General features: G+C 35.5%; 1 protein-coding gene across 2 annotated transcripts; it reads left to right on the plus strand.

Annotated features, from left to right (window-relative positions):
- Positions 1 to 1629: 1629 nt before the first annotated feature.
- On the plus strand, positions 1630 to 22367 carry LOC6570030 (Kv channel-interacting protein 1). 2 transcript variants are annotated; one of them, XM_001996203.2, is made up of 7 exons: positions 1630 to 1925; positions 2241 to 2756; positions 17254 to 17831; positions 18602 to 18671; positions 18899 to 18969; positions 19046 to 19240; positions 22049 to 22367. In XM_001996203.2, exons 3-7 carry the CDS (start codon positions 17676 to 17678, stop codon positions 22175 to 22177), a joined length of 621 nt encoding a protein of 206 aa, XP_001996239.1. In that variant the 5' UTR covers positions 1630 to 1925; positions 2241 to 2756; positions 17254 to 17675; the 3' UTR covers positions 22178 to 22367. The 2 variants fall into 2 exon arrangements, with proteins under 2 accessions (XP_001996239.1, XP_032597686.1); XM_032741795.1 differs by having other exon boundaries at positions 1630 to 1901.
- Positions 22368 to 26681: the final 4314 nt, after the last annotated feature.

Below are 26681 nucleotides of genomic sequence, written 5' to 3' on the forward strand. Positions count from 1 at the left end.
CACTTCTAAAGCCGTTGCGGCTACCGCTTGACGTATCGCAATGAACTGAGAATTGGCAGCTGGTGCCATAGTGTCTGCCGGGGCATGCAACACATTGCGTTGAGTGCGCGACTAAGGCTGCCAAGACTTAGACTACGACGACGACACTTCATGGTCATTATAATTGTGTTGTAATTACTTGAGGCACGCAACTGTCATTTTAGCTATGCTAAGCCATGTCGCACTTTCCTGTGCATATTTTAAGCGCATGCAACGCGGTGTATGAGTAACGCCATCAAAGACGCACAAAAGATCTCATGCCACAAAGCTTGGGCATTTTAAATAAAGCCATTTAAGTGCTCCACTAAAATAATTACAGAAATTAATTTAAATTGCATAAAGCGGCGAGTTCAAGCAAACTACCCCCCATAACCCACCCCTCCCCCACTCACTCAACACCACTCCCTCGCGGTCTGAGTGTGAAAAATGCCAGCCGTAGCCACAGTAGCAGCAAGCCAAGCAAAGCCAGCCACATAGGCGTCACTTGTGCATATTTTACACATGCACACACACACACCTCGTTTGGCAGATGTGTGCACATTTAGCAGGCAATGGGCTTTTCAACGTTTAATGAGTTAATACGCTAAATTTGAAAGGCTCGCAAGCGTGCACCAAGTGCTCGTCCAGAAAGCTTCCTGTCTTATTCCCAGCTTCCCAAATGCTCATTGCCTGCCGTGTCCATCATCCCACAAGTAGTTCATTTTAGAGCTTGAAAAATTAAAAAAAACAGCAAGAGCAACAATAATCAGACACACACACGCACAGAGACAACATGCACACACACACTAAATTCTTGTCATTTGATTGTTAAATATTCGTCCTTCTGTTTCTCGTCGGTTGTTGGTGAAAAGTGTGGCAATGCTCAATACTCAACAATCCTTGGGTAAGGAGGGGGAGTGTGAGACATGGGGCAGGCATACCAAGTATGCTCATCCTAAACTCTGGGGTGTAATTTCTCAGGCACACTGGCAAAAGACGACGATGTCGACTAACAGTGAAAGTTAACAGCGTCGTCGACTGCGACGCCAGCAGCGCAACATGGGCCCAAAATATGTCCAAACGTATGTATGTACATACATATGTCCGAGACAGAGTCGAGACTAGAAACAGACCAAAAGCCGTGACGAGAGAAGCCACACAATTGTTTGGTGCTGCCAGACAGTGTCACTCGCAACCTGCTAAACAAAATGGGGGCTTGCAAGCGGCACAGTGGAATCAGTTATGCAATTAAGAGAGAAGCTTATTGTAATCGAATTTTAATATTCTCAAAATTTGGCAATTTCTTCAAAATTAAATACAATGTTACTCGCATTTAATACATTTTTTTAATCTGTATCAATTAGTCATTTAATTATTTCTGATTATGCCACTGTATGCGCGGGAGCCATTGCACCAAGACCTCTCTTCTGACGAGCTTCTATCTGACTCTCTGGTTTCGTACGCTCTCTTTGGCGTTCGCTCTCGCCGCAAGTAGTCCCCGCTGTCAAGGCAGCGGCGAGAGCATAATAATGTGAAGCTGTCGGCGCTGCCGCTTCAGTCTCTGTCGCATTCTCAGCTTGTCCGGAGTAAGGCAATACCAAAGCAGTGCTTAGTCAAATTTCAGTAACGGAACCTGGCCGTCTCCGTCATCGTCGCCGCACTGCCGACACGAACGCAAAACCGAAACGAATCAGAGACGAGGCGACGACGACGCCGACGTCAGCGTTTGAGTCGCGGTCGCGTTTGCCGTCGCTGCAGGGACTGTAACTGTAATCAGTTGTGTATAGGATACTCTCGTGTGCGCGTCGCAAGGTTCCTGAATAACGGCAACGGTTAACTGTGCCGCCAACGAAAACTGGGCTGCTTGGCGGCAACGCACCGCGGTTTGTTCTTAACTTTTATTTATGGTATGCTGCTTTTGCTGCTGCTGCTGCTACTGCTGCTGCTGTTTTTTTTTCTTCTTGTTTGTCGTCGATTGTTGATTGTTATCAATTCAAAAGAATTCACTAAATGCGAGCGTTAAATTTTCGCCTAGCAGCGTAGTCAAAATTTTTTTTTCCAGCTACAGCTGCTGGCGGTGCCACAGCCGCAGCTGCTCATGCTGCTTCTGCTGCTGCTCCGCTTACGTCGCAGCTGCTGCTGCTGCCGACTGCGCTGCTGCGTTGTCCGAGATAAAGGATATGCCCAGATCTAAAAGATACAGTTTTTTTTTACTTCTGCAGGCTGCTTGCTTGGCTTTTTGCTGTGTCGCTCCATTCGCAAGCGAATTTAGGCAACGACAAGAACAACAACAGCCAGAAGAACAACAAAAACAGCAGAAAACAACGTAAAATTAGAATGCGTGGTGTGCGTGCGGGTTGAGAGTAAAGTGAAGTGAGTGACAAGTTGGCAAAAACTGAAAATGTAACAAAAATGTGCGCAACTATACAACAAGTAAATTAATAAGCCAAAGTCATTACCAAATTAAAACGAGACACGCAAAAGACGAAAAAAAAAAGAAAAGCAGGAAGAAACAGACGAGGGCCAAGTCAAGTGCGACGAGCCGAGTCGAGTGTGGCAAGTCAAGAGGTTCTGCTCTGTTTTGTTCTGTTCTGGCTTGGAGCATCGGGTTTGTATCAGAGGGAGCTGCTGGCTGCCATGCTTTGAGGTTAACTCGTCCGTGGTCCTCGTCCTCGTCCTCGCCGTCTTCATCGTCATCGTCATCGACATCGACATTGCTGCCGTCAAAGGCATCGAAGGTAAATATATACATAGCAGAGGCAAGCCAAACAAACTAACCTACAAAGTAAACAATAGCGTAACGGTATAAATGCAAATTTATCACCTACTCACGCGCACTCACACACCCACACTCACACTCTCATATGTATAAAAAGAGTGGTTTAACAATCAACACTCCTCAACAGTCTGATGTCGAGACTTCAAATCAATAAAAAAAAAAAATAATAGTCCTTATCTACACTAAAATATTTAACAATTTAACAATAAAAATAAAATATCATATTTAATTTGATAACAATATTTAAGTTGAACTTCGCTTGACCTCAATTTGAATCACACAGTTTATTTACACAGCTAATACTAATGACTAATGTAAGAATCTTTTGTTATCACACGGTATCTGGCAATTAGGATCGTCTATGAATGTAAGACTCGTAAACACTTCTTAAATCTAGTTTGCCTTAAGCATACAGACCAAAGTGTCATTATTTGTGACTTTTGTGTGCTTAATTGTTATTAATGGTTGTTGGCTTTAAATAGAAGAAAGTTATAATATTCACTCTATCAACTTATATCAAATTATCGTTTCATGCCGATACTTTCCAATATATATTCAGTGCTACACCTTTTTTTTTAGAATAGGACTTATTGTGCGACGCAAGTAGTCACGAAACAGCGCAAAGAAAAAACCTACGAATATACCAAAAAAAACCAAAACGTATGGCCCTATAGCGAAGTGTGTGTATAAATTTGTAATCGCATGCCAATTATTCAACTAGACTCCCTAGTCGCGCTTGGCCATCCACTTGCATACAAAAATCACCTTACGCGAACAGTACGCTCTATACATTATCACACACATGACAAAGTCAATATATGATCTAGAACAATCAAGAATCATTCCCTAAGATAAGTCACTGAAAAATTAAAATTTGAACCTATACGTTAGAATCTTAGAAAATTAGTGTCGAAGTAAAAATCTATTTAAATAATGGAAAATAATTTTCAGTCGTTTGAGAATTTTGCTTTGAACTATCATTATATCATTCATTATGATGGATATAGAGTTCGATTTTAAAATTGTAACATTAGAATGCTTAACCTAAGTGAGGATTTCGAAAATTCGATTTTATTGTTTGGTGACAAGAGACTTCAATTTAGTTTTACTAAAGCGAAGCATTTGAAGCTTAGGTTTTTAGCTCCATAAAATAATGTAGAGTTAATTAATAGCAAATACAACCAACAAATCGATATTCACTGAAAATCCAATTAAATATAAAATAAGTCGAGAGAACTCGACTACGAGCTACCCTGAACCCAACTATTAAATATTGTTTTCAAATTCGAGAAATTCGAGAGTTCGACACTGAGATACATTTTATCAGCATATATCGCAACGATATCGGCTTTACTGATGCGGATCAAGAATATATACTTTATGGGGTCAAACATGCTTTGTTATTCTTTTTAAATACTTATTGTAGACAGTTCCCCACTTGTAATGCATACAAAAATATTTCTTTATTTTGTGTGGCTCAATAAACGACATCCGTTTACCTACTTTCATTAAAAATTGAACAATTATTGATTGATTCTTTTACCGGAATATTAAGAGTACTTTAATTAATAAAATACATACGTATTATGTATTGTGTTACCAAAAAACCTATTAAATGTTGTTGCAACAACGCTCGAGCATTGCATCTACACGGGCTTTCAGGGTCCTTCAGCTGCACAGCAATTTATTAAATAATGTGTGAGTAAAACGTTGTGTCATGTATATATTTATTTATACAATGCTTGACGTTATTTGCTAAGCTATATTTTAAGTGTTGCCAACTAACAGCAGCAACAGCAACAAAAAGAACGCGAGCTTGCCCCAGGATGCTGCACCAAAGATGCGGCAACATGAAAAAAAAAACACTTAGTGCAAAAGTAAGCGACAATTGTTGTTCGTGGCTGTGGCGTATAAAAATAGCACCAAGGTGCGCTCTAGTTTTATTCACACATACGCTCATACACGCACACACACACACACAAACACACACGTCTACGCCTACACAAAAGTAGATTTTCTCATGCAAAGTGGGCAAACGCCCACAAAAGTACTGTAAATAGAAAATGTTAAAAATAAACAGAATTCAACTCAACGTACTATTGGTTAGTTACCGAGGGGCGGGGGTGTGAAGCAGTGGAAGAAGAATTTAATCAAATTATCATTTGCGAGTGCTATAAAAGAATGTGTGCATGTGTGTGTGTGTGTGGTATTTGAATTTGATTAAACACTATTTTTGCGATTGCATTCGAGTGTTCAAGTCACACCTCGTGACCTTTCCTTGCCTGGTCAAATATTTGTTACCTAAGCATTTAAACACGCAAACCTCGAATGCCAAAAGCCGAAGGCGTGAAATGATTCAAACGCTTTTATAAATTGCCCAATCACTCTGGGTGTTGGGCTCCGGCTATCAAAATACACAGGTAATCACAGCCACAGAAAATTGAATGGACGTGTACATGGTTCAAGCCTACATACTACTATATATATCAATTTACGATATTGGAAATTAATATTAGTGACAGACAAGTTGGTAATATCGCCAATTGCTTTAGTATTTCATTTCTGCAATTATGTAATGTGAAATCGCAATCAGGCAAATACTCTCATGTTCTCCCCTTTGCTGAGCACACAACTATTATTGAAATTCCGTGTTAAGTTAATATATGGCTAACTAGTTTTTAGCAGGAATAATAATAAGAACTTTTACATTGCTGCTTCCTTTACATTAACAAATATCCTTGTGTTAGATACATGTAATAACAGAGAGTATCAGAAAAGCCCACCTTACAAACGACTCCCTCTCATTCTATGTAACATCCATGTCGTCCACCAAGATCGATAGAATATATAACTTAATTAAAGGCTGTAATTTACTAAAACACATATAAAAGTAGGAACGACTATTATTTTTAGCAGCGCTGCTAATTATTGTTGGATTATTAATTGTAATATTATTTGTACATAAATGTTTAATATTTTATATTAATAAGTAAATAAATCAGACCATAGAATATAAAACTTAGTTTGTTATATAGCTAAATATATATAATAAATAAATAATTCAGACAATAGAATATATAATATATTTTGTACAACTAATGCTGCAAATCCAATTAAATAATGTACTTTATCAAATCAAAACATATTTAATTATGTTATGCAAGCAGAAATTATAGTCGGCAGATAATAGCTAAAATTACTTATTAACACACGCTTTTATTATAAGAATATTTTCTCATAATTGGTGAACTTATTAAACACAAATACGCCAAGGACAACATCATGATACGCAGATGTGTCTAGAAAATGTACACACACATATATATCCTTATATATTTTTGTTTATGTATAAATATGTACTTTTTTATGCCACGTACTAATTAATATATATGTGTGGGGTATAATAAAGTTGAGCAGATAGAAAAATGAATGAACGTAGTGTGTATATATTTACAATCATTATAGATGATTCGATCAAGCCTATTTTTCTGAGTTATTGCTACAATTAATTATTAATTTTAAAGTTATAATAGATAAATAATAAAATTCGATATATACCAAACAAAAACCCATTCTATAATTATATTTTGTAGACAGGGTACATTTCAGTTGATCACTCACCGTTTAATTGTTACATACTTGTTTTTTATATGAGCTGCCGTCCTTGCTGATTGTTTTTATTGCCAGCTGATGAATGTAAAGTTGTGCAAAGTTTGGCGCTCATAGCGGCAATACGCATACGCCATGTGGCAAGCTTGAAAACGATATTAAGGATGATGGAGCGAAAGATTTGCCTGCCACTGTGGCTTGTGCGGCCTTGTTGCGAAGCATTGGCAACACTTTTTAATTGCCGCGCATTAGCTGAGAGAGGCGTAGTTGTCGAAAAATTCACATTTACAAGCAAACATATGTTGGCAACATGCAATTAACAATCAGCCTCCGAAAAAAAATAGAACGCAAAATCTGAAAATGTGGCAACGCTTCGCAGCTTATGCTGCACACTCACTCTCACACAACCACATTCACAAAAACATACTCGCACCCACACACAGAAAGCGAGACAAGTGGCACTTACAAGCATTAATTACTATGCCGGCACTGGCCAAGTTAACGGCAAATGGCCTCCAGCAGCAGCCAAGAGACTGCCACTCGTGGAGTCGACAGTCATCCTGCGATTTAATAAAATAATATATATATGTGTCTATATGTATAGCATACTTTTTCGCGCAGCGCGTGTTTTTTGTATGAGTTGTGCCTTCAATGTTTCAATTTTTATTGGCATTGTTGTTGCTATTGCTGCTACGTTGTTTTCGGCTGAAAAAGCTTTTCATATTCTTATTATTCGGCTTGTTTGTTATTGTTATTGCTGTTGTTACTGATGAACAAAAAAAAAACTGTTTAAAAATAATAAAATATGTTTAGCGCTAATAAATGTTGGCTACATAAGTCTGCGGTTATTGACTTAAGCAAATTATATAATCCAGAATTTTACAAATCAAATAAAATAATATTTCATACTATATTTATGTTTTAAATGATCTGCATAAATGCCTACAAGTACCTGCATTGCTAAGCAGTACAAGTAGCTGAAAATCACATCAAGACCTGGGACTTCGGGCAAACGAAAATTTGAATTGAGTGAAACAGACTTCAGCTCTAATATTTGCTTCAGCATAACCCTATAACCCGAGAGAGCTACAAATGTCAAAGTTCCATTTCAAAAAGATGGAAGAACTGTGGGCAAATCGGAAGCTTGTTACATGCAACTGTTTCGCATTGAAGTTTAATTAGGGGTCAATTGAGGGCCACTTGGGTACGCAGCCCAATCGAAAACTTGAACCGTATAATTGCATTCATCAATTCGACTAAAAACTTAAAATGGCCTCGAGAAATTAAAACTAAACATTTTCAGCAGTGCTACGAAAATGCCACAAAAAAAAATCTAAGAAGGCAAGTAACTTGGCGCTGCATTTCCGATACGATAGTTTTACTAACTCTTTGCAATGAAAAAGTTGGCTTACTTGGCACTGGCCAACCGGCTAAAAACTGACTTCATTGTCGGCTAGTCAAACTAACAAACTGCCAAAATAGTTTTGGACCCCCACTCCTCTAACACATTGACTTCCCTTGTGCGGGAGCGGGCATTTCCATATACGATTGTACTCGTCGTATAGCTGTGCGAAATGGTTAACAATAAAACGCCATTGAGCGTCGTCCTGCTGGCGACGTACACACACAGACACACATCATACACCCACACACCCGCACACAATCATCACACAAATACACAAACACTTCTAGAGCCGCCCGCTAGTTTTTATGGCCCCCAGAACATCCGGCTTGGCGATATGCGCCAAGTTTTAGACAATCATTTTCTTTATCGGCCAACAAAGCAAATGGCGAAACGCAAATGCTTAGCAATTTTTGTTGCTTTATGAAGAAAAGGGGAATTGAGGGCCAGTGACTGAGTACTTTGAGGGCACTCACTACAATAATTTTTGGCCAAGTTATAAATATGCGGCACTATTTGTATGGCTGTATGCGTGCTGGTGCGGGCACCACAAAATGTTGACTGGACAACAATTTTTTGCTTGAATTGCTCTAATTTATGAGCTGGCTTAATTTATTTCCGCCCGCCATATACACATAATACATGCCAGCATGTCTAAAAACAAGTTTTCAAAACTGTTTTTTTTTTCTAAATTTTTTTTTTTTTGTAATTTGCTTGAAACGTAATGTGCTCATTATGTCACATTTACATTAATTCTTAGACTGAACCCTGCAAATATATATTTAGATAAAGATGACTATCGATCCGGATTAATCCACCAAACTAGAAATGGCGAAGGGGAATGAAATTAATTGGCGAGCAGAAAATTTATGTTGTTGTTGTGTCTATTTATTTTATTGACAGCAGCACAAAACACGCATATAAACAAGCTTAAGTAGCTTAACTTTTTATTTTCACTTCATTATCAAATTAAATTTGAATAGCGATGAAAACACATTAAGAAGATTTATAATTTTGTTTTTCTATTCGATCACATAAAGTACGCAAATAAAAAAATTGCGCTGAAAATCACACTAAAATCTTTTTTTCCAAAATAATTTATATATAATATACAAAAAAAAACTTTTAAAAATTCTTAAGTTTTTTTTTTTTCAAATTAAATTATATGAATTTTCAGCTTCCTAAAATATTTAAAATAAAGGAAACTCGCTTGTTTCTGGAAATACATAATATATAAATATACACAATAGATATAATACAATAGAAAGTATATCGATCCTCTAAAATTCTGGCATAGTCTCATTGTTTAAAATTCGTCTTCATTAAACTTTGAACTTGTTCAATGAGTGACAATTTTGTTTGCTTGTATTTTAAATGCGGTGCAAGCTTAATATTGCTACAGAAGTTATAATCATCGTAATATTATCGTTAATATTTACATAGCTCCCATGTGAAGAATTCTTCAATCTACAAAGTTCTTCAATCCCAATAGTTTAATTATTAGCAAACCACGATAGTTAGCGGTCTCAAACCTAAATTGAATACTTTCGTCAACTTAACTTAAACAAGTGTTTTAATTAATAATTCAAATACTTTATTTTTTAACGCGAAAACTATTACTATATAATTATATATGTTAATATAACTCATTCAATTTGGTAAGGACAGGAAATATTTTTCCATGATTTCACGCGATGTTGTTGCCCAGACTTTTTTATGACGACAATTAGTGTCATAGAATGTTCATGTTGTCTACTCCCATTTATACATTTTACGGGACAGAAGTACCCAAATGTTATAAAAATTATGCAAGCTTGAAGAGCAGTACGGCAGGAAATAAAAAGTATAATAAGTTAAAATTCGTCCAACTTGCAAACAAAAAAAAAAACATGTTGCCTATTCAGCATATTTACAAACCTAGCACGAGAAAAATAAAAGTTAATTCTACTCATTCAACATTGTATACTCATTTCCATGTAAGCTATTGTTATAGTTTTGGAGCTACAACTGGGTGAGGCACCAATTAACTTTTCTAACTTTCGTATAGTTTTGTGCCTGCCGGAAGTGATATTCTGATAGAGACGGCCACGTGACATTGATTTTCTGTCACGTGAACCGACGACGTGTCGTCCAAAAATTTGTTAACCTATTCAGCATATTTCAGGTCGAATCTATACGAGACGTATGTCGTATGTATGAGACTTAACTTGTATCATAAATAAATCATTCAATTGAGTTTACAACCTCATTATTTAGCTATTAAGTATATTCAAGTTACGTTCACGTTATTATTTGTAATCACTAATAAGAAGATTGAGTGTAAGAGGGTGTCGCATGCTGATTGAAAATCGAGATATGAATAGCACTTATTCTAGATTTGTGTGGATGGTGGTAGCCCAAATTGCTTGTGGGTACAGTATTTAACTAACAAATTATTACGAATGGAGCTTCTCACTACCTCGCAACAAAAAGAAGAACAGGGACAAGGTCACGGAGACAAAGTATCACGAAGAGGGATACGAACAGAACAAATATAACGCTGTTCAGCATGCTCGTGGGAGTCATTTGTTATTATTTCTTGGCATATCTCAAAGCTCCAGTGGGGGCAAATGCTGCGTACATGGCAGCTGCAAAATGGTCCCCTAAATTATCACGACATAGTCGAGTTTTTTTTTAATAGCGAGCAACTAACCACAAAAAAAAACAAAAATAAAAATAATAACGCTGCTTTAGAATCGTGCAAGTTTCCATCAACACTTTTTGCCTGATTTCCCCAGCGAGACTCTCAAACGAAAGTCTAATGCTTAACTACATTTTAATGCCATTTATTAGGTTTATTCCATGTACGTTCAGCTGGCCAACTGTCCACTTGTTAGTTTAATGCAATCAAAATATTTTGCATATCCGTCACTTTTCGGACACGCAAACCTATAATAACAAATGTGTTCCTTTTTCCATCGTAGACATTTATAAGAACAGCTGGCTTATATCCAAAATTTCACATAATTGCATAGCCAACTTTTTTGGCAAATATACTAGCTTTAATTATGCGTCATGCTGCCGCATGGAACACACACAAATATATATTTATATATAAATACGTACAACATATGTGTATATACATATATATTTAAGTTTGGTTGCATTTCTATAATAAAATTAAAATATATTCCAAATAGACAGCAACCGACATCTCCAACTAACTCAAAACACATATTTTGGACGTGTGTTCAATTGATTATAAGTATGTACTTTCTTCCTGTAGAGCAATTCAAAGACTTGACTTTATTTAATCTGCATAAAAAAGTAAAAGCTGATTAAATTGGAATACACTAAGTAGATTCCAATCAGTCAATTTATATGGGTTGATAATTGTCTACGATTATGCATAATTGTGATTGTATGGTGTAGTCTTTTCTTTCCGATTTCAGCCAACTATTCAAAGTTAACCTTTTAAACGCTTTTACAAATAAATTTAGCCAAAATTAAGTCCGAACATTAAAATAGATCTCTGAGCACATAAGGTACATAAATTTTTGATCTGTCATCTGTATGATATACACTAATCGCAGCAAATGTTTATAGGAGCTAAAGGTTTAAAAGTACATGTATTCCGGAGCTAAAGACTACAAATTTCGAATATAGGTTGTAGTGTACAACACGTAGCTTATTTTATCGATAACTGTTTCCGGTTCGCTAAGATCAATTTTATCAATTTCCCATATCTCGTAATTCGATCACGAATAAATTGGATTGAAATCAATTATCATTTATTTCGTCTAATGTACGATAAAAAATCAAAGATGCTGCAATACCCTAATTTGCAAAACTTGTTACCCTTCTCTCAATTGCGAATATAAATACGTGGGTAATGCCCTCGCTCAGATTGCACTTGTAATGGGGAATGTCACTAGATGTATTATAAATCAATTGATTGTCAACTCCCCACATAATTATTACGCCTGCATGCATCAATGAAGACATTGTCGCAAATGCAAATCTTAATCCTCCACACGCAAATGTCAGCACGAAACATCATCATTAGCAACAGCCATGATAATGACAACAACTACAACATCCAACAGCTAAACTATAAAAGTCAATATTGGCCAATTTCAAACCGCACCGGCACAGTGCAAATGCATTTTGAATTTGGACAAAATGTGAATGTGCGGCTCACAAGTCCCTCTTGTGCAAGGACCTCACATGCAAAAGTGCTGTGAAATGCCATTGCAAATTTCAATTTGCTGAGAGTATTTCTCACATGTCGACACGGAATTTGCTGGTTCATTATTTAGTCGTTTCTCTTTTTGGCAAAGGTCTAGCCAGATTTGGTTTTGAAACCACAAGAACCCTTCAAACCCAAATCAGGTTGGGCTAGATCTAAGAGCAGATTGAAGTGTTGCAATTTCTGATTTGCCGAAAGTCGTTTATCATCTGGCCAAGAATAAAAAAAAAACACCCAAATAAAAAATATACTGCACATGTTTACTGCTGGTGGCCGTATAATTGGCGTTGATTTATTATCTTCGTGTTCGTATCAAGATGTAGCTTCGATCTTGTGGGGTTCAATTGTGTAATTGTGTTCAGCGCCAATAAAAAATTCAACTTAAATAAGTAAATTTTGTATATGTAAATTGGTATACACATTTCTACATAAAAGAACTCACAGGTATATACACAAATGCGGTTTGTGGCCATCGCGTGTCGCCACTGTCAGGCTATATATTTTAGATAGTTGCTGGTTAGTTGATTATTTAGACGATTGCTTTTCTAGTATGCCACTCCTCTATGTATGTCAGCCTGTCCCTATAAATGGCATGAAAGCTGTGTGAAGTGACAAAGGCTTAGCGACATTGTCCATTGCACAGTGGCTCATACGTATGAGGGAATCTCATGAATTCAACATTTTAGAATATCATCATATGGAGACACAAGTCCAAATTATACATGAAGAAAATTCTGTACCTTTTAGCTGTTTCGTCAATAATTTCCTATAATTTCTAAATAAGATATTCCAAGTTAAATGTATGAAATGTTTTGTTTCCTTTTTAATTCAAAATACAAAATTATTACGCATGATTGGATCCATCTTCAATTATAAAGTCGCATATCTAGCTTGTTTACATTTAATTTAAGCAGGACAAAATTGACTAGAAAATGTAGTTTGTCAATATTTCCAATTACAATTTATAATTTTATTATCATATCAATTTTATTTATGGTTTGTTATAACTTACAATTTGATTAAGAAGCCTTTATCTTCTTGTGGAGGCTATCATACAATATAATGAATAATTTTAGATATATATTACAGCCAGGTTGTTTGAAGAGGTTTTTGAGCCACTGTGTACGCCCCGAGGGGCCTTTATGGGAATTGGCTTGAGTTTTTGTTTAGGTTCTTTTCAAGTAGTAGCATTGCATGACTGAATGCAGGCAAGCCTTGTCCTTGCTGTTGCTGCTGCTGCCTGTCGTTGCTATTTAGAAGCTAAAAGCCTGACATGCACACCATTCCAGCACATCAGAGTAGAGCCGAGCAGCACAGAGTAGAGGAGAGCAGAGCTTGCTGCGTCGTAGTTCCAATTTCATACTTCCATCTCTGACTGAAGACCGCACACACAAACTCAATTAGACAAATGAATAAGTATGCTATTCTTGGCAATACAAATACGGCACATTTACTCAATGCAAATGGTATATTCCAACAAATCTGCATATCGCTTTTGTCTTAAAGCTCTTTAAGAGAATTTTAATGTGCTCATATTTGTTGTGGTTGTCATTTACCATTTGGCACAATTGGCGCATTAAGACGTTTAAGCTCTGACCTAATTTAATATTTAATTAGCTCGGCATTGAATATTAAGGACCGGCATTGAGCTGTGCTGGGTGTTCGTGTGCTCGCTGACGGAAGCATATGTGTCGTATACGTGACATTCGACAATCATATTTTTCTGGCACTCAAATTGGAAAAGCAGCACCGGCAAAACACCAGCTGGCTTACTGCATTTTGAGTTTGTGGGTGGACTTAAGCCCCTAAATGGGACGTTCGCCTTGACTTCCGCTCCTTAAGCGATATAAAAATGTTGTAAAATGCAGGCAATCGAGGCGTTTACTTTCGTTGCAGCAGCTGCAACCGTCTCTGATTTGTGCAAATAGAGTCATGCAATTAGCTGTACAATTTTATTCAGCAGCTGTTTGGTGTGGTTAAAACTAACGAAGACATTCACGCCGTAGTGGCCCTAATGGTAAACTGTTTTTCCCAGAATAAGAAATGTTTATTTATAGTGGTAGAGACAACAAACAGAGGATGAATGCATTTTATGAAAATTTACGCTTGATAGACTGTCTTTATGTTCGGATTTGCATGCGCAAATATTTAACTTTAGGGACATCATTTTATAATTCTAAATTGTTATGATTAATGATAATCTTTTGTGCACTATTCGCATCTCCTTGCCTTTAAGAAAGTCTGTTAGCTCCAGCCCAATTAAATATTATTTATTTTGGAATACAAAATAAAAAATGTAGTATTTTGTGAATTGTAGCTTTCTCCGGTTATTTCACAAGTATTATATTTTCAAGGATAAAAATCCTGACGTGTCTACGATTGCAATTTTTGTTTAATTTTTGGTAAACAAAATTGAGCTTAATAATAAGTGGTTTCTGTTTCGTTCGATTGAAGTGGTCTCACTGTTGTACTTTAAATGTTCTTAAATTTCTCAAAACGTTCTTGAACCAGCCCGAATATAAATGCAACAATTATTTTTTCAGATGCAGGCTAGGAAACTCTTACTAAGACGAGTACGTGAGCTTGAACCTTTGAGCATTGTGCAGATTGTTCATATCATCCTAATTTGTAAGCCTACAAATTTCAAATGTAATACTTGCATAAGTACTTTCTTACATATGTCTACCAATATACGATTGTTTACAGACAACATTGTCATGAAATTTGCTTTAAATCTCAAATTTTAGAATACATATTTCCAACTTGGCTCTTTTCCATTTCCATTGTAATCAAATAACGAAAAACTCAGAACTTTACTAAAGCATTCAACAAAATCTTTGAATAAAACTATAAAATACAAAATAGTTGTGCGTTGCTTAAGGCTTTTATTCAGCTGCAATTTGTGCATAATTTTCAAGTTTTTGCAAAGTGCAAGATAATATGAGTATTCTATATGAGTATTCGATTTAGTGTTGTTGTTGTTATCAGTAAATAGATGTTGACTCGGTTTCTATGTGTATTGCGGTACTCAGGCTCTGACATAGATGAATTATGCATCTGAATTGAGCTTAAGTAGCCTGCAACATATTTAAATTGCTAGAAAGCTGAAAGTTAAGCGGGAACTTTGGAAATGCATATTTTGGGTACAAAAGGTTACATTTGATGCTTAAGTAAGTTTTTATGCCAAAAGGAAATTACCGCAGCAAATTGGCGAACTGCGAGAAATGTTTGCCTGGATTAAACTGTGAAAGCTATTTCCGCCATTCCCTATCTTTTTTGTTTCTATCAACTGGATTTATCAATTTCAACTGAAAAATTGCTGAGTCGTCGGAAATTACTCTTTGCTGTCCACAGCTAGATAGCACTTTTGTTTGTCTCTGTGTGCATCATTGTGCATTCACTCAAATTGAAGTCTAGTTTAAATGCCATAGAAAGCACGATGCACTTGCACACGAAAAAAAATGCTCCATGTTGAAGCACTTTTGCATTTTATCAATGCAGCGAGGTCAAGTTGCTCACTCGTGTTGGCTGAAAGTGCGATTAAGTTGCTTCTTGGCATGTCTTTGGAATTTTCTTATTCCCAAATTCGCTGCTATGCCAACTTGCTTCTAGCTTAAATTCTAACTCAATTGAAAGCAATGCATCAAATGCAAAATTCGTTGTAAGCTCAATTTGTCCTTCGCACAAATATATCAATTATCGAAGCTTCAATAAATCAATGCTTTTACTCGGTTACTTTGAAGATTCGACTATGTAATACCACATACTCATTGCCAATTATGGATTACATTATTACGAATACATAACATTTGGAAAGGCGGAAGTTGAACATACAATTTTGCACGTAGATATGTATTTGAAGAGTTAATTGAAAAAATTGTATTTTTTTGGCGGATCTACGTTTTGTCATTATTGTCATAGCTTTGAAAGAAGAAAAACATATTTTCACAATGCTGTGCTTCAGCCAATTCTTATCTGTGGAAATTAAAATATTTTTTTTAATTTTTTATTTCTCCAAACTATTTTTCAAATCGTCTTTACTGCATCTTCAATTAAAAGCATAAATGCAAGTTGTGCCATCTGGTGTTTTATAATGGGCGGACTTATACACAATCACGCATTTTTAAATTAGAATATTAAAATTTAAACTGATTTTCATAATCAAAAAAGTTTTGAAAACTTATGAAACCATTCCAGTTTTATGCAGCGGGCAAGCACAGAAGATAATTAAAATGAATCATAAATCATTTTATTTTGCAGCTGCTGTGAATAAAATATTGAAAAATAAATAAGAATTGGGATAATAAATTTAACTCATCAATCAATGCACATCCGAAGAAATTTACTATTCACAAGTGAAAGGTAAATTATTTTATAATTGCTTAATATTCGAATGATTACATTTCAAAGAGAGCGTAAATTTGTTTCAAACATCATTGATCAAAACGAATTTTAGATATGCGCAATACCACAACTTCAAATGATGGTTCGTCACCTCAAATTTGATGATTTGTGTATAGGTTCTTTTGAGGGTCAAGCAAGGGGGTATACCCCATTAAATGCCATCGTTAAGTGCGGCATCAAATCCGATGCACACTCAATTCATCTGCATGCAAAGTGCTCATTAATATCATCTGAGTTAGCACAACTGACAGACAGTCTGACAGTCAATATCTGCACCCCTCCCCTCCCAAACACCAAACTCCAGCCCCTCTTACACCCCTGTCAACTATTCCAATAGCGATGTGAGAAATAGGTGCTGCATTCGGCAAGGCGCGCGCATAACTTGATTCGCTTTGATTTATGGCACGCAATAATAATCAGCATTTGCATGTTACCGACAAAGCTTACATGCAACCAAACTCACACAAACACAAACACGCGCAAAAAACACGCACATTTCTGAGCAAGTGGGCAAGTGAGCAAGTTTTTGCCACAAGCAAACACGATGTATACTCAATGTAGGTACCTATTTATTTAGGTGCATGCACACACAAATACTGATAGCTAGTTGGTTAGCCGACTGACGGCAACAACAAGTTGCACTTGCGGCAGCTGCAAGTTGGCCCTTCGACCTTTTGAATCGGGAGCCAGAGACCGCCGACTTGCGCTGATGACGAGCAGCGTCCTTGCGCTGTGGCATCCGTCGACCATCCGTGATTTATGTAACTTTTTATTCAGGCTCATTTCTCATGCTACGCTTCTGGCTCTTTTCAGCGATGCTTGCCTCATTAGCGACTTAGTGCTTCGAATGCCGAAAGTGTAAAGGTAAATGCAGGGGAAGCCAAATGCAAATCCAAATAATCCAAAGTGAAAGCCAAAACGACAACCGCCCCCCGAAAACAAGAAAAACCACTAAAGGAGTTTACAAGGACACACGAACTAACTAAATATATACATAGATCTAAGTATGTATGTGATGCTTGAGTGACCAACGAATTCGGTTAATGAGTTGCTTTTTACGAGCGAATGAAAATGGAAATTGATATTATGCTGCAGCTATAAATAAACGCGGCAAATTAAAATTAATCAGCATCCGAGCTTGAATTGCATAGCAACAACAGCGAACAACATTCACATTAACATTTAGATTAACAACATCAACAACAACAACAACAAAAACAAAAACAACAACAACCATGGCATCACCACCAGAAAGTCCCATTGAAGAGGTGGTCTATGAGTTGGAACACACACGCGTGCCTAAGCCCATCCCAGTTGCCCTCGAAGATTTGTGCCGCCAAACCAAGTTCACCAAGCAGGAAATCCGCGTCATGTACAGAGGATTTAAAACGGTAAGTGGACATACGCATCGCAATTTATTTGCACCACCCCCCAAAATGAAATATATATATATATGAAGTAAGAAGAGAACACATTTGTATGTCTACACATATACTCGTATTTATATGAATATACATTTCTAGCGTAGGCTAAGCACATAAATTTATGAGTCTGGAAGTCAGCAAAAAAAAGGAAAAAAAAAAGAAAAGCACTGCAAACGATAACATAGCCAAGTGGTTTTTGGTTGGACGTCAAATAATGCCAGCCAATTTAATGCATACGCGTTTTGAATTTCATTGCATACTATCACTGCGAATGTGTGGGTGCACGCATTCATAAGTAAAGCAGTTCTCACAAATGTGGGTCAACCAGATAAATAGATAAAAACTGGTAGTTTTATGATCTAATTTTTTACAGACACGACAATATATTCAAAATAAATAGTCGTAGAGAAAAGAAATTATGTAGATAACAGATGAGATTGAAAAGCTCTCTTATCTAAAGCTAAAGTGTTGATCTTCAAATCATTAAATACATCTGAGTAAATTATTGCAATGTAATAGCTTCAAGGCATCTCCTAGTCGAGCTGTCTTGACTAGAGTATTCATATGTGTTCTAATAAAAGCTAGTAGTCACTTGAAATAGAACTCCCATACTTTTTGCTAGGGAAAATGTATAGGTGCACAGCATACTTTGGCAAGGATTCAGTTCGAGTGTGAACTAAGCTTATGGTCAGTACATTTGCGCTCATATTTTCATAGATTTCATTATTTTTTTACAGGAATGTCCTGAGGGTGTGGTGCACGAGGATTGTTTTAAGGATATTTACGCCAAATTCTTTCCACATGGCAGTAAGTATTTTTGTGTATTTTGAGTGTGTGTGTGTGTGTATGTATGTTGCATTTCAATGTCCTTGCTGGCGTTTTTCGGTCTTTTTATGGCTGCGCGTCATAAAGTGCAACCTCCAGCAGCATTTCAGTTATGTGTGGCAGATTTGGGAGCTTGCAGTTGCTTACCCCAAAAATGGCAGTACTCGCATTAAGTACTTATACGATCCAAATATTTTCTATTTCCTCAGATTCCAGCTTATACGCTCATTATGTGTTCAAAGCTTTTGATGTTAATTGCAATGGCGCCATTAGTTTTCGGGTAATTACGCTCCTTATGTTATTATGTTGTTTTCTGTTTCGTTAAATAAACACATTTATATATACGTACACAAAAGGATTTGCTAGTCACCTTATCTACGCTCTTGCGGGGCTCCGTCTATGAACGTCTCCGCTGGACCTTCAAGCTGTATGACCTGAACGGAGATGGTCGCATCAGTCGCGGCGAGCTGAGCGAAATTGTTTTGGCCATACACGAGCTTATGGGAAGGAGGCCACATCAACCAGAGGACGATCGAAAGGCGAGGGATCAGGTGCGCAAAAATTGTATATGATGGAAAAATCATAAATTCATTAATTATTATTTTATTGACTAATGTTAATAATAACAAGTGAGAACGTTGAAGTCGGTAGCAACCGACTGCGGAATAGGCTGATCAAACTATAATACCAGCTGATAGCAGAGTGCAATGCCGTGTTTGTTATTTTTTTTAAATCTTTGAAGGAGAGTGCAGGATATCTAATATTGCAGGAAATATAGACTTTTCCAATTTTTCTGGCGGGAGAGGTTGAGGCCGTAAAGGAATCTTTGGAAGAGGATCATGGAAATCGGAAATCGTAAGCCATTTTCGATTGTTAGGGCCGAGTACATAGCGGAGGGGTTGTCACCCGAAAATAGATTTGTCGATTTTTATGGACGTGACAAACAATATGCGCTCCAAGATTTACAATTGTGTGAGATATGCAGGCGTGTCCATAACTTTTGGGTCGATACATAAAATCGGTTTCTGGTAATATATCTTCCAGAATTGCTGCTAGTATATAACTATATACTAAAATGTCATCAAAGTTATTTGGTCAGTGTAGCACCTGAATAACACGGCTCTAGAGTTTAACAAAAAATAAATAAAAAAAGATATATATATAGGATATAATTTATATAGTATAACAAATAAGTCCAAGAAATTTGCTTAAAGGCACTTTTTTAATTATAAAATTTTAAATACAATTAAAAAAAAAATAACAAAAAAGTTCGCTGTTTTAAGGACACGATAAATTAAAAGGGAATTAAACTTGTAATATTAACATAACATTTTTTATTATTTTTTTTTTTTTTAAGTGATGTTAAGGTGCGAAATTCGATTAAAGGCAGTCCCAATAAAATTAATATAATATTTAGAAATGACATGAAAATAACAACTTAATAATGTGTTCAGCCTCCAGATTTGGTTATCACTAAAAAGTTATATTTGTCATCGATTCAACAACTACTTAAAACTCAGATAGTGGGATTTTGGACCATTCCTTAACGACGGTCGGGTGATCTTCCTGGCCACTCTAAAAGCATAAAGTTCTTATCCCGAAACCACCCACTGGAATAAGGCATTTGGGTCTGTTTGATGCTCTATAAAGTTCAAGAAAACTTTGTCCAACAAGTTCGTATAACCCTCCGTGCTCATACGACCTGAAATTTTACAAATCAAGGTGATGGTGTTGTTATATATCCATGTGAAGGTTTTGTGATAACTGAATGCAGCCGGTGGGATAATTTTTTGATGTTGGTATTTGGGCGTTTTTTGTTGTATTTTTCCTCTATTTTTAACACATTATCAATTGCTTATGCCGATCGACGCAATTTAATTTATATTTGCCGGTTGCTCATTCCAGTATCCTTGTAAGTCAGAATCTATTCCTCAAGTGAAAGTGTTTTGCCCTTCCCATTCGAAATATTTGTAAGCAACTGATTTGTTCTTTATCTAAAACATTAAATAAAGATGTAAATTTTCTTATCCCATTCAAAGAAAATCCATATAACGCAATACTTACTTTTCCAATGGCTTGACTGCCTTTATCGCACCTAAACTAACCATAAAAAGGGAAAAACCCAAAAATCTTGGAAAAAACTAACGGAACTTGCATTCCAATGCATCAAAACAGTGTAAGAAGGAGAATCACCGTTAACAAGGTCATGTTCCATCCCGCACCATAAACACGAGTGCCTTTAATCGAAAATCGCGGAGTATATAGGTATATATCTGTGTGAGGTCTTATATTTAAATAATTATTATTGTTCAGATGTAGTAGTTGAGATTCGATTAATATAATAATGGTTGAAATATGTTTGAATATCGCAGCAACGATTAATACTTAAGTATCGCAATATCGATTAGTATCGAAGATCTGGTCACACATGAATTGTCTTTCTTTCTTACTGCGTTGTATTTTCCTAAGTTCATGAGTGGCTCTCTATTCTTCAACAAGACGCACACGCGCATAATAAATATAATCCCTAATCAGAAACTGCGTTTGACTCTTCATTTTTATGAACGCCATTTCCAACAATAATTAACTAAACTCGAACTAAAGAAATAAATAAAACACAAATTGTCATGGTCAAAAGCGCAAACTAATTTAAATTATGCTAACAATATTCGCTAATGCAGAATATGTATAATAGATTTCCCCGTTAGCATGCGGAATTAAAATTTATATTTAAGGGACTTGTTTGATTTGTTATACAAATGTCTGTATATTCAACAAAAATTCCACTAAAATCAAGTTATTAAAACATTAAATTTCGACACCAGCGATGACAAGTTGACAAAAAAAAATCAATTGAGTTTATGTTGCAATGCAATGCGGTTTGGCTTTAGTTTTTTGCCTTATTGCATGCATCATTTTTTATGCAAGAGCCGCAGTTGACAACGTGTAGCATCCGATGACGTTACCGATTCAACGACATAAGCGCGATGCGAGACGACACGGCTTACGCTGCGTATGAGTAATTATGATTATGCACATACATATGTATATCGACAAAGGCATTCACTTCTATATGTTGTGCTTGTATGTGGGTGCAGCTCTGGGGAATTGGATTGGAAACACCGAGCAGATGCTTTGTGTGCGCCTATGAGCGGAAACTACAGCGGATATTTTATTTAATGATGAAGGCTTCATTGCACATATCGTCGATAAGCGATGAGAGTGTGTATGTGAGTAAAGGGATTTTGACGATGATTAACAAAAAGTCGTGAATGAAAGTTTAACACCAACTATTGATTGATTTAAATGTGCATATTTCAATACGTTGCAAACTATTGCTAAACGTTATCGTATTGCAGGTGGATCGAGTTTTTCGCAAATTGGATTTAAATCAGGATGGCATCATAACGATAGAAGAGTTTCTTGAGGCGTGTCTCAAGGACGATTTGGTAACGCGCTCATTGCAAATGTTCGACAATGACCTTTGATGACAAGACGAACCAGAGATACGCAATACAAGGACTATAATACCGCTTATAGATCTATAGATTGAATAAACATATGCTGCGCCAGTTTCACCAAGCAAAATCAAAGACAACATTAATTGTTTTGAATAAATGTGTGTGTGCAAAGTTCAACGGTCAAATGACACCAGTATAACAATGATATAAAAGAAGAAACAACATATTAGTATCTAATTTTATTTTAGGTAACTAATAAAAATATGAATATCGGGCGAACAGAAAACCAAATAACCAACTTTAACATTTATATGTGTGTAACGGTACAAGTACTTAGGTGAGAAACGGATAAAAACAAATTGAATACAATTTATGAAATATGTAATTTTTTTAAGCATATTATGAATTTAATCCTGCCGTCAGAAGCGATTTGGTCTTATATGTAGTTATTAAATGTATATGTATGTATAAAAAAGAAATACTTTATTTCATGCAAACAGCTAAACTGAACCACCAACCATAATAAATAAACAGAATAACTTTGAAACGGAATTATTTGATAACTAGAAATGCAGTCGAGCAACAAAATGCAACACGATTTACTTTACACGATTTAAATATAAAATAAAACAAAAGTCAAAAGAGTAACAGCAATTTATATATACATTCGCGTATATGCATAAGTACTTACATATAAATAAGTAAATACATACCCATTAACATACGTTCATAATTGTACTTTTTAGCAGACATAACAATAATCGTTTGTGAGTGAATTTAATTCCTTGACTAAACTATTTGCATTTGAGTGTTAGTTTTAACAGTACAGCTCGGCGCCTTAAAAGTTATTTCTTATTTATTTTTATTATTCAACAGAAAATTCTGGAATACAAAATTAATATTCAAGTTCAAAATGCTCATATTTTAAATTTATGAACTATGCGGTCAATTAAAGAATAAAAAACATGCCACATTTAAATACGCCAAATTGATTTCCATTAAATTTTCATTTATACCAATTGCATATGTTTCCTGTTAAGTTTTAATCATATTTTGTAAAATTTGTCTTTTATTTCTGGATGCAAAACTACCACCGACAAACAAGCACTTGACACTTTAAACCACATGTTTCCATAACAGCATGATTAAATTGCGTTTTGAAATTAATAATTAAATTGCGCCTGCATTAATAAATCATACGCCCGGGCCACGTGCCATCAATATATAAAAAAAAAAAACAAAAAAACAAAATAAACAGTAAAGCTTAAGCTTGTGTAACATGCATCCACTCTTCGTATGTGCCATGTACTCGTATTATCTGTTAATGCGCCACATGTGCCCTACATTTTAATTATAGTACATACTATTAATTTAGTTCTTAGCATATCAACAGAGACAGACAGAGATGAGACCGGCAGCAGTATGATACGATTGCCTAAGCTGTGGAAATATTTAACATTCCCTGAAAGCACGACAGCAAAAAAGTTCTTTTTACATTGTACCTTCCACACAATACAATTGTTGTTTCAGCAAAAGTTTTATACTTACTTACATATAATACATGTAATACGCGTCGCGTTCATTGAATGACACTGTGCATGGAGTCGAGACAATCAATGTGGTTTTAAATTTCCCTTTAGTTATATAAATGTTCTTCCATTGTTATTTTTAACAACAACAGCTAAATATTTATGTAAAACACCTCTACATATTTATATTTACATGCTTATAGAAAGACGCAAACTGTTCTCTGTCCCAATGAACGTATTGCCCCAATTGGCGTTTAATAAGACAAATATTGAAATAGAGAAAAGAAAATTGCTCAAGGCCCATTAAGTCTGACGAGCTTGAATTCAAACATCTTGTGAATCTCACGCTGCAACAGTCTATTTAAAATGTATATTTTTTGAGCAATTCATCTGCTTTTCTGTGAAATATTGAACAAGATGCTCTCAAGACATTTGTTTGAGCCTTTCATGCTAAACGATTTTCTTCACTAAGCAATGCCGCAATATTCCAGACTTATCTCAAATACCATTATCAGGTTCTATCATGAACTAGTCAAAATGATTGGCAATATTAGCAAATGCGCTTTTATAAGTAATTAATTGCAACTAACTTGTAACTAAGTGCATGACATCAATGTCCTTGAACTTGAAACTTGAAAACCAATGCGACCTATTTAATAAACCACCCAAAGATTCTACCTACCTAGTCTGTATGGATTATTATTGTGCAATATGTATAAACTTACACTGTCCATAAAAAATAAACGGAAAATAAAATTTACCATTTAAATATCTAACTAGTAAAATACTAAATAATGAATGAAATTGAAACGCTTAAAACTTAATTCCTTTATTAATTAATCAATTGATGAACTTTATGCTAAAGCCAAAAATTGTTATTGTTTTTAGCACATAAATGTTCAGTAAACGTATCGAAATTTTGTGTAAATGTCTACTAAGCTACTCCCAAATCGATCGAACTACAAATTAAAAAAACACATACAAATATAACAAATTCGAGGGATTAAAATTTTTAATGATGTCCTAAATATGTAGCTAGTTAGCAAAGATAAGACCCTAACTGTGTAGCAACTATTTGTAGCATGATTAAGATTGGAGAAATTGAAATTGAAAAAAAAAAATACGAAATGATGTATATTTTAACTACATATATTGCATTCGCATTTAGTTGAAACTAAATTAAATCAAAATGTACCTAGTAAATGTAAATTATGATAATAATTTTCCAATATAAGCTATTTAAATTACGATTAAATGTAAAGGAGCTTGGAATGAAATGAGGCGATAAAGAAATTAAACCCAAGGTAATTGACTCACTTTATGGCTCCTGAAATTTATAATAATTTAAATTTTATTATTTATGCTATCAACCTTTAAGCGAAATTTTAAATTAACTAATTTATAAACCAAACAACATACTTAAAAGTAACTTAACAGCAGTAAACGTGGTTAGTGATTTGGATTGTTTATAAGTACATACTATAATAGAAGACCCATACACATTGATAATAAATATGAACTAATACAACTACTAACTAACTATATTAAACTAAAACAAACTCTATTCAATTTATTTAATTGTCTAATACATTCAAATACATATGTGTGTATAAATGTGCTAGGACTATCCGTACATACTTCTTTGTTGTTTAATATTCAAGCCGAGTCGGCGACTAAAAATATTTGTGGTCAACTCTTAAATTAAAAAAAGCATTTGGCATTTCATACATTCGACACACCAAATACTCTTCTCTCAAACCAAAAACCTTTTTCAGTTGTATGAACTCGCTATGATCTTATTAACTTATTGCATATGTATACGTAATTGTTAGTTTAGATTCAGTGTCACTTTGGTTATTGTTTCCCATACGAATTGAAATATATGTATTTAAGTTAAATCTGTTAGTTTTAGCTCTGATTTAATTAAATATATGTCATGATAAAAGAGACCATCAAATAACAAATGAGAACTGGGCAAAAATAAAAAATTTTAATAAAAATAACAATTTAATAATATACGGTTGTCTTTTCTTTAATTTAGTTATAAAAAAAATGTGTGCCAAGACTTAACATAGACCAGTCTATTCTATAATGAATTAGTTTATACACTGGTGATCTTTCAAAATGACTTGCAACATCGAGGAATGCCGATAAAATTGCCAACCTCCATTGATCTTTTTCTGGAAGAAAGCTTGAATTTCTGACGTGTCACAGTAAATGCCGGAGAACACTTACCAAGTGAGCAGTTTCGAAATTATTCCTCTGATAACAGGTGCCGCAGTACCTTTAAAATTGCTGTAGATATAGGCTTTCGTAAATTTGTGGGCGTGAGTGGTTGTGGCTGAAAAAAATTATAGAGAAGGTTCGTAGTTCGTAACTATTTTACAAGGAGAAATAGGCTTCTGAGAATTTTGGATGGTGTAATAATCATCTTTTCAAATTTGATGACTCTAGCTGCAAAATTATGGAAGATATATTTCAGATTTCTAATGTCGATGTTCCTTTGGAAGGCGTTTGCGGGCGTCGTTTAAAAATGTATATGCCGATCTGTGAAGGAGGTTACCAGCTAGCAACCTTCTAAGTTTATGGAGTCTATCTCTTAAATTGTGGGATATATGCGGTTTTATTGCCCTACACATTCAGAAATATCGGTTTGGCGAGTATGGGCGGTGGTGTAGGTGTGCAATACAACTGCGGAAGATATAGCCAATTATTTAGAGTCGGGTGCCAGGGGTCGACGAAGGTGTGCGTGTCATATGCCGACCGTTTGAGGACATTGGCAACAACATACCAACCAAATTTGGTGACTGTAGCCCTAAGTTTTGGGAGATATGTGGCTTAATCGATTTGCGATTATCGATTTTATAGGTTTATAGGTTTAGCCCCCTTGTGGACGTAGCATTCCACAATTTGTCTGACGCGGGCACAGACCAATATAGTTCCAAGGTTAAAGTCTCTATGTTAGGGTGTTGAAAAAGGGTATGTTCATACAGACAGACAGA

The sequence above is a fragment of the Drosophila grimshawi genome, unplaced genomic scaffold, assembly GCF_018153295.1.
Source record: "Drosophila grimshawi isolate 15287-2541.00 unplaced genomic scaffold, ASM1815329v1 contig_545, whole genome shotgun sequence".
In the NCBI taxonomy this organism is placed as follows: Eukaryota; Metazoa; Arthropoda; class Insecta; order Diptera; family Drosophilidae; genus Drosophila; species Drosophila grimshawi.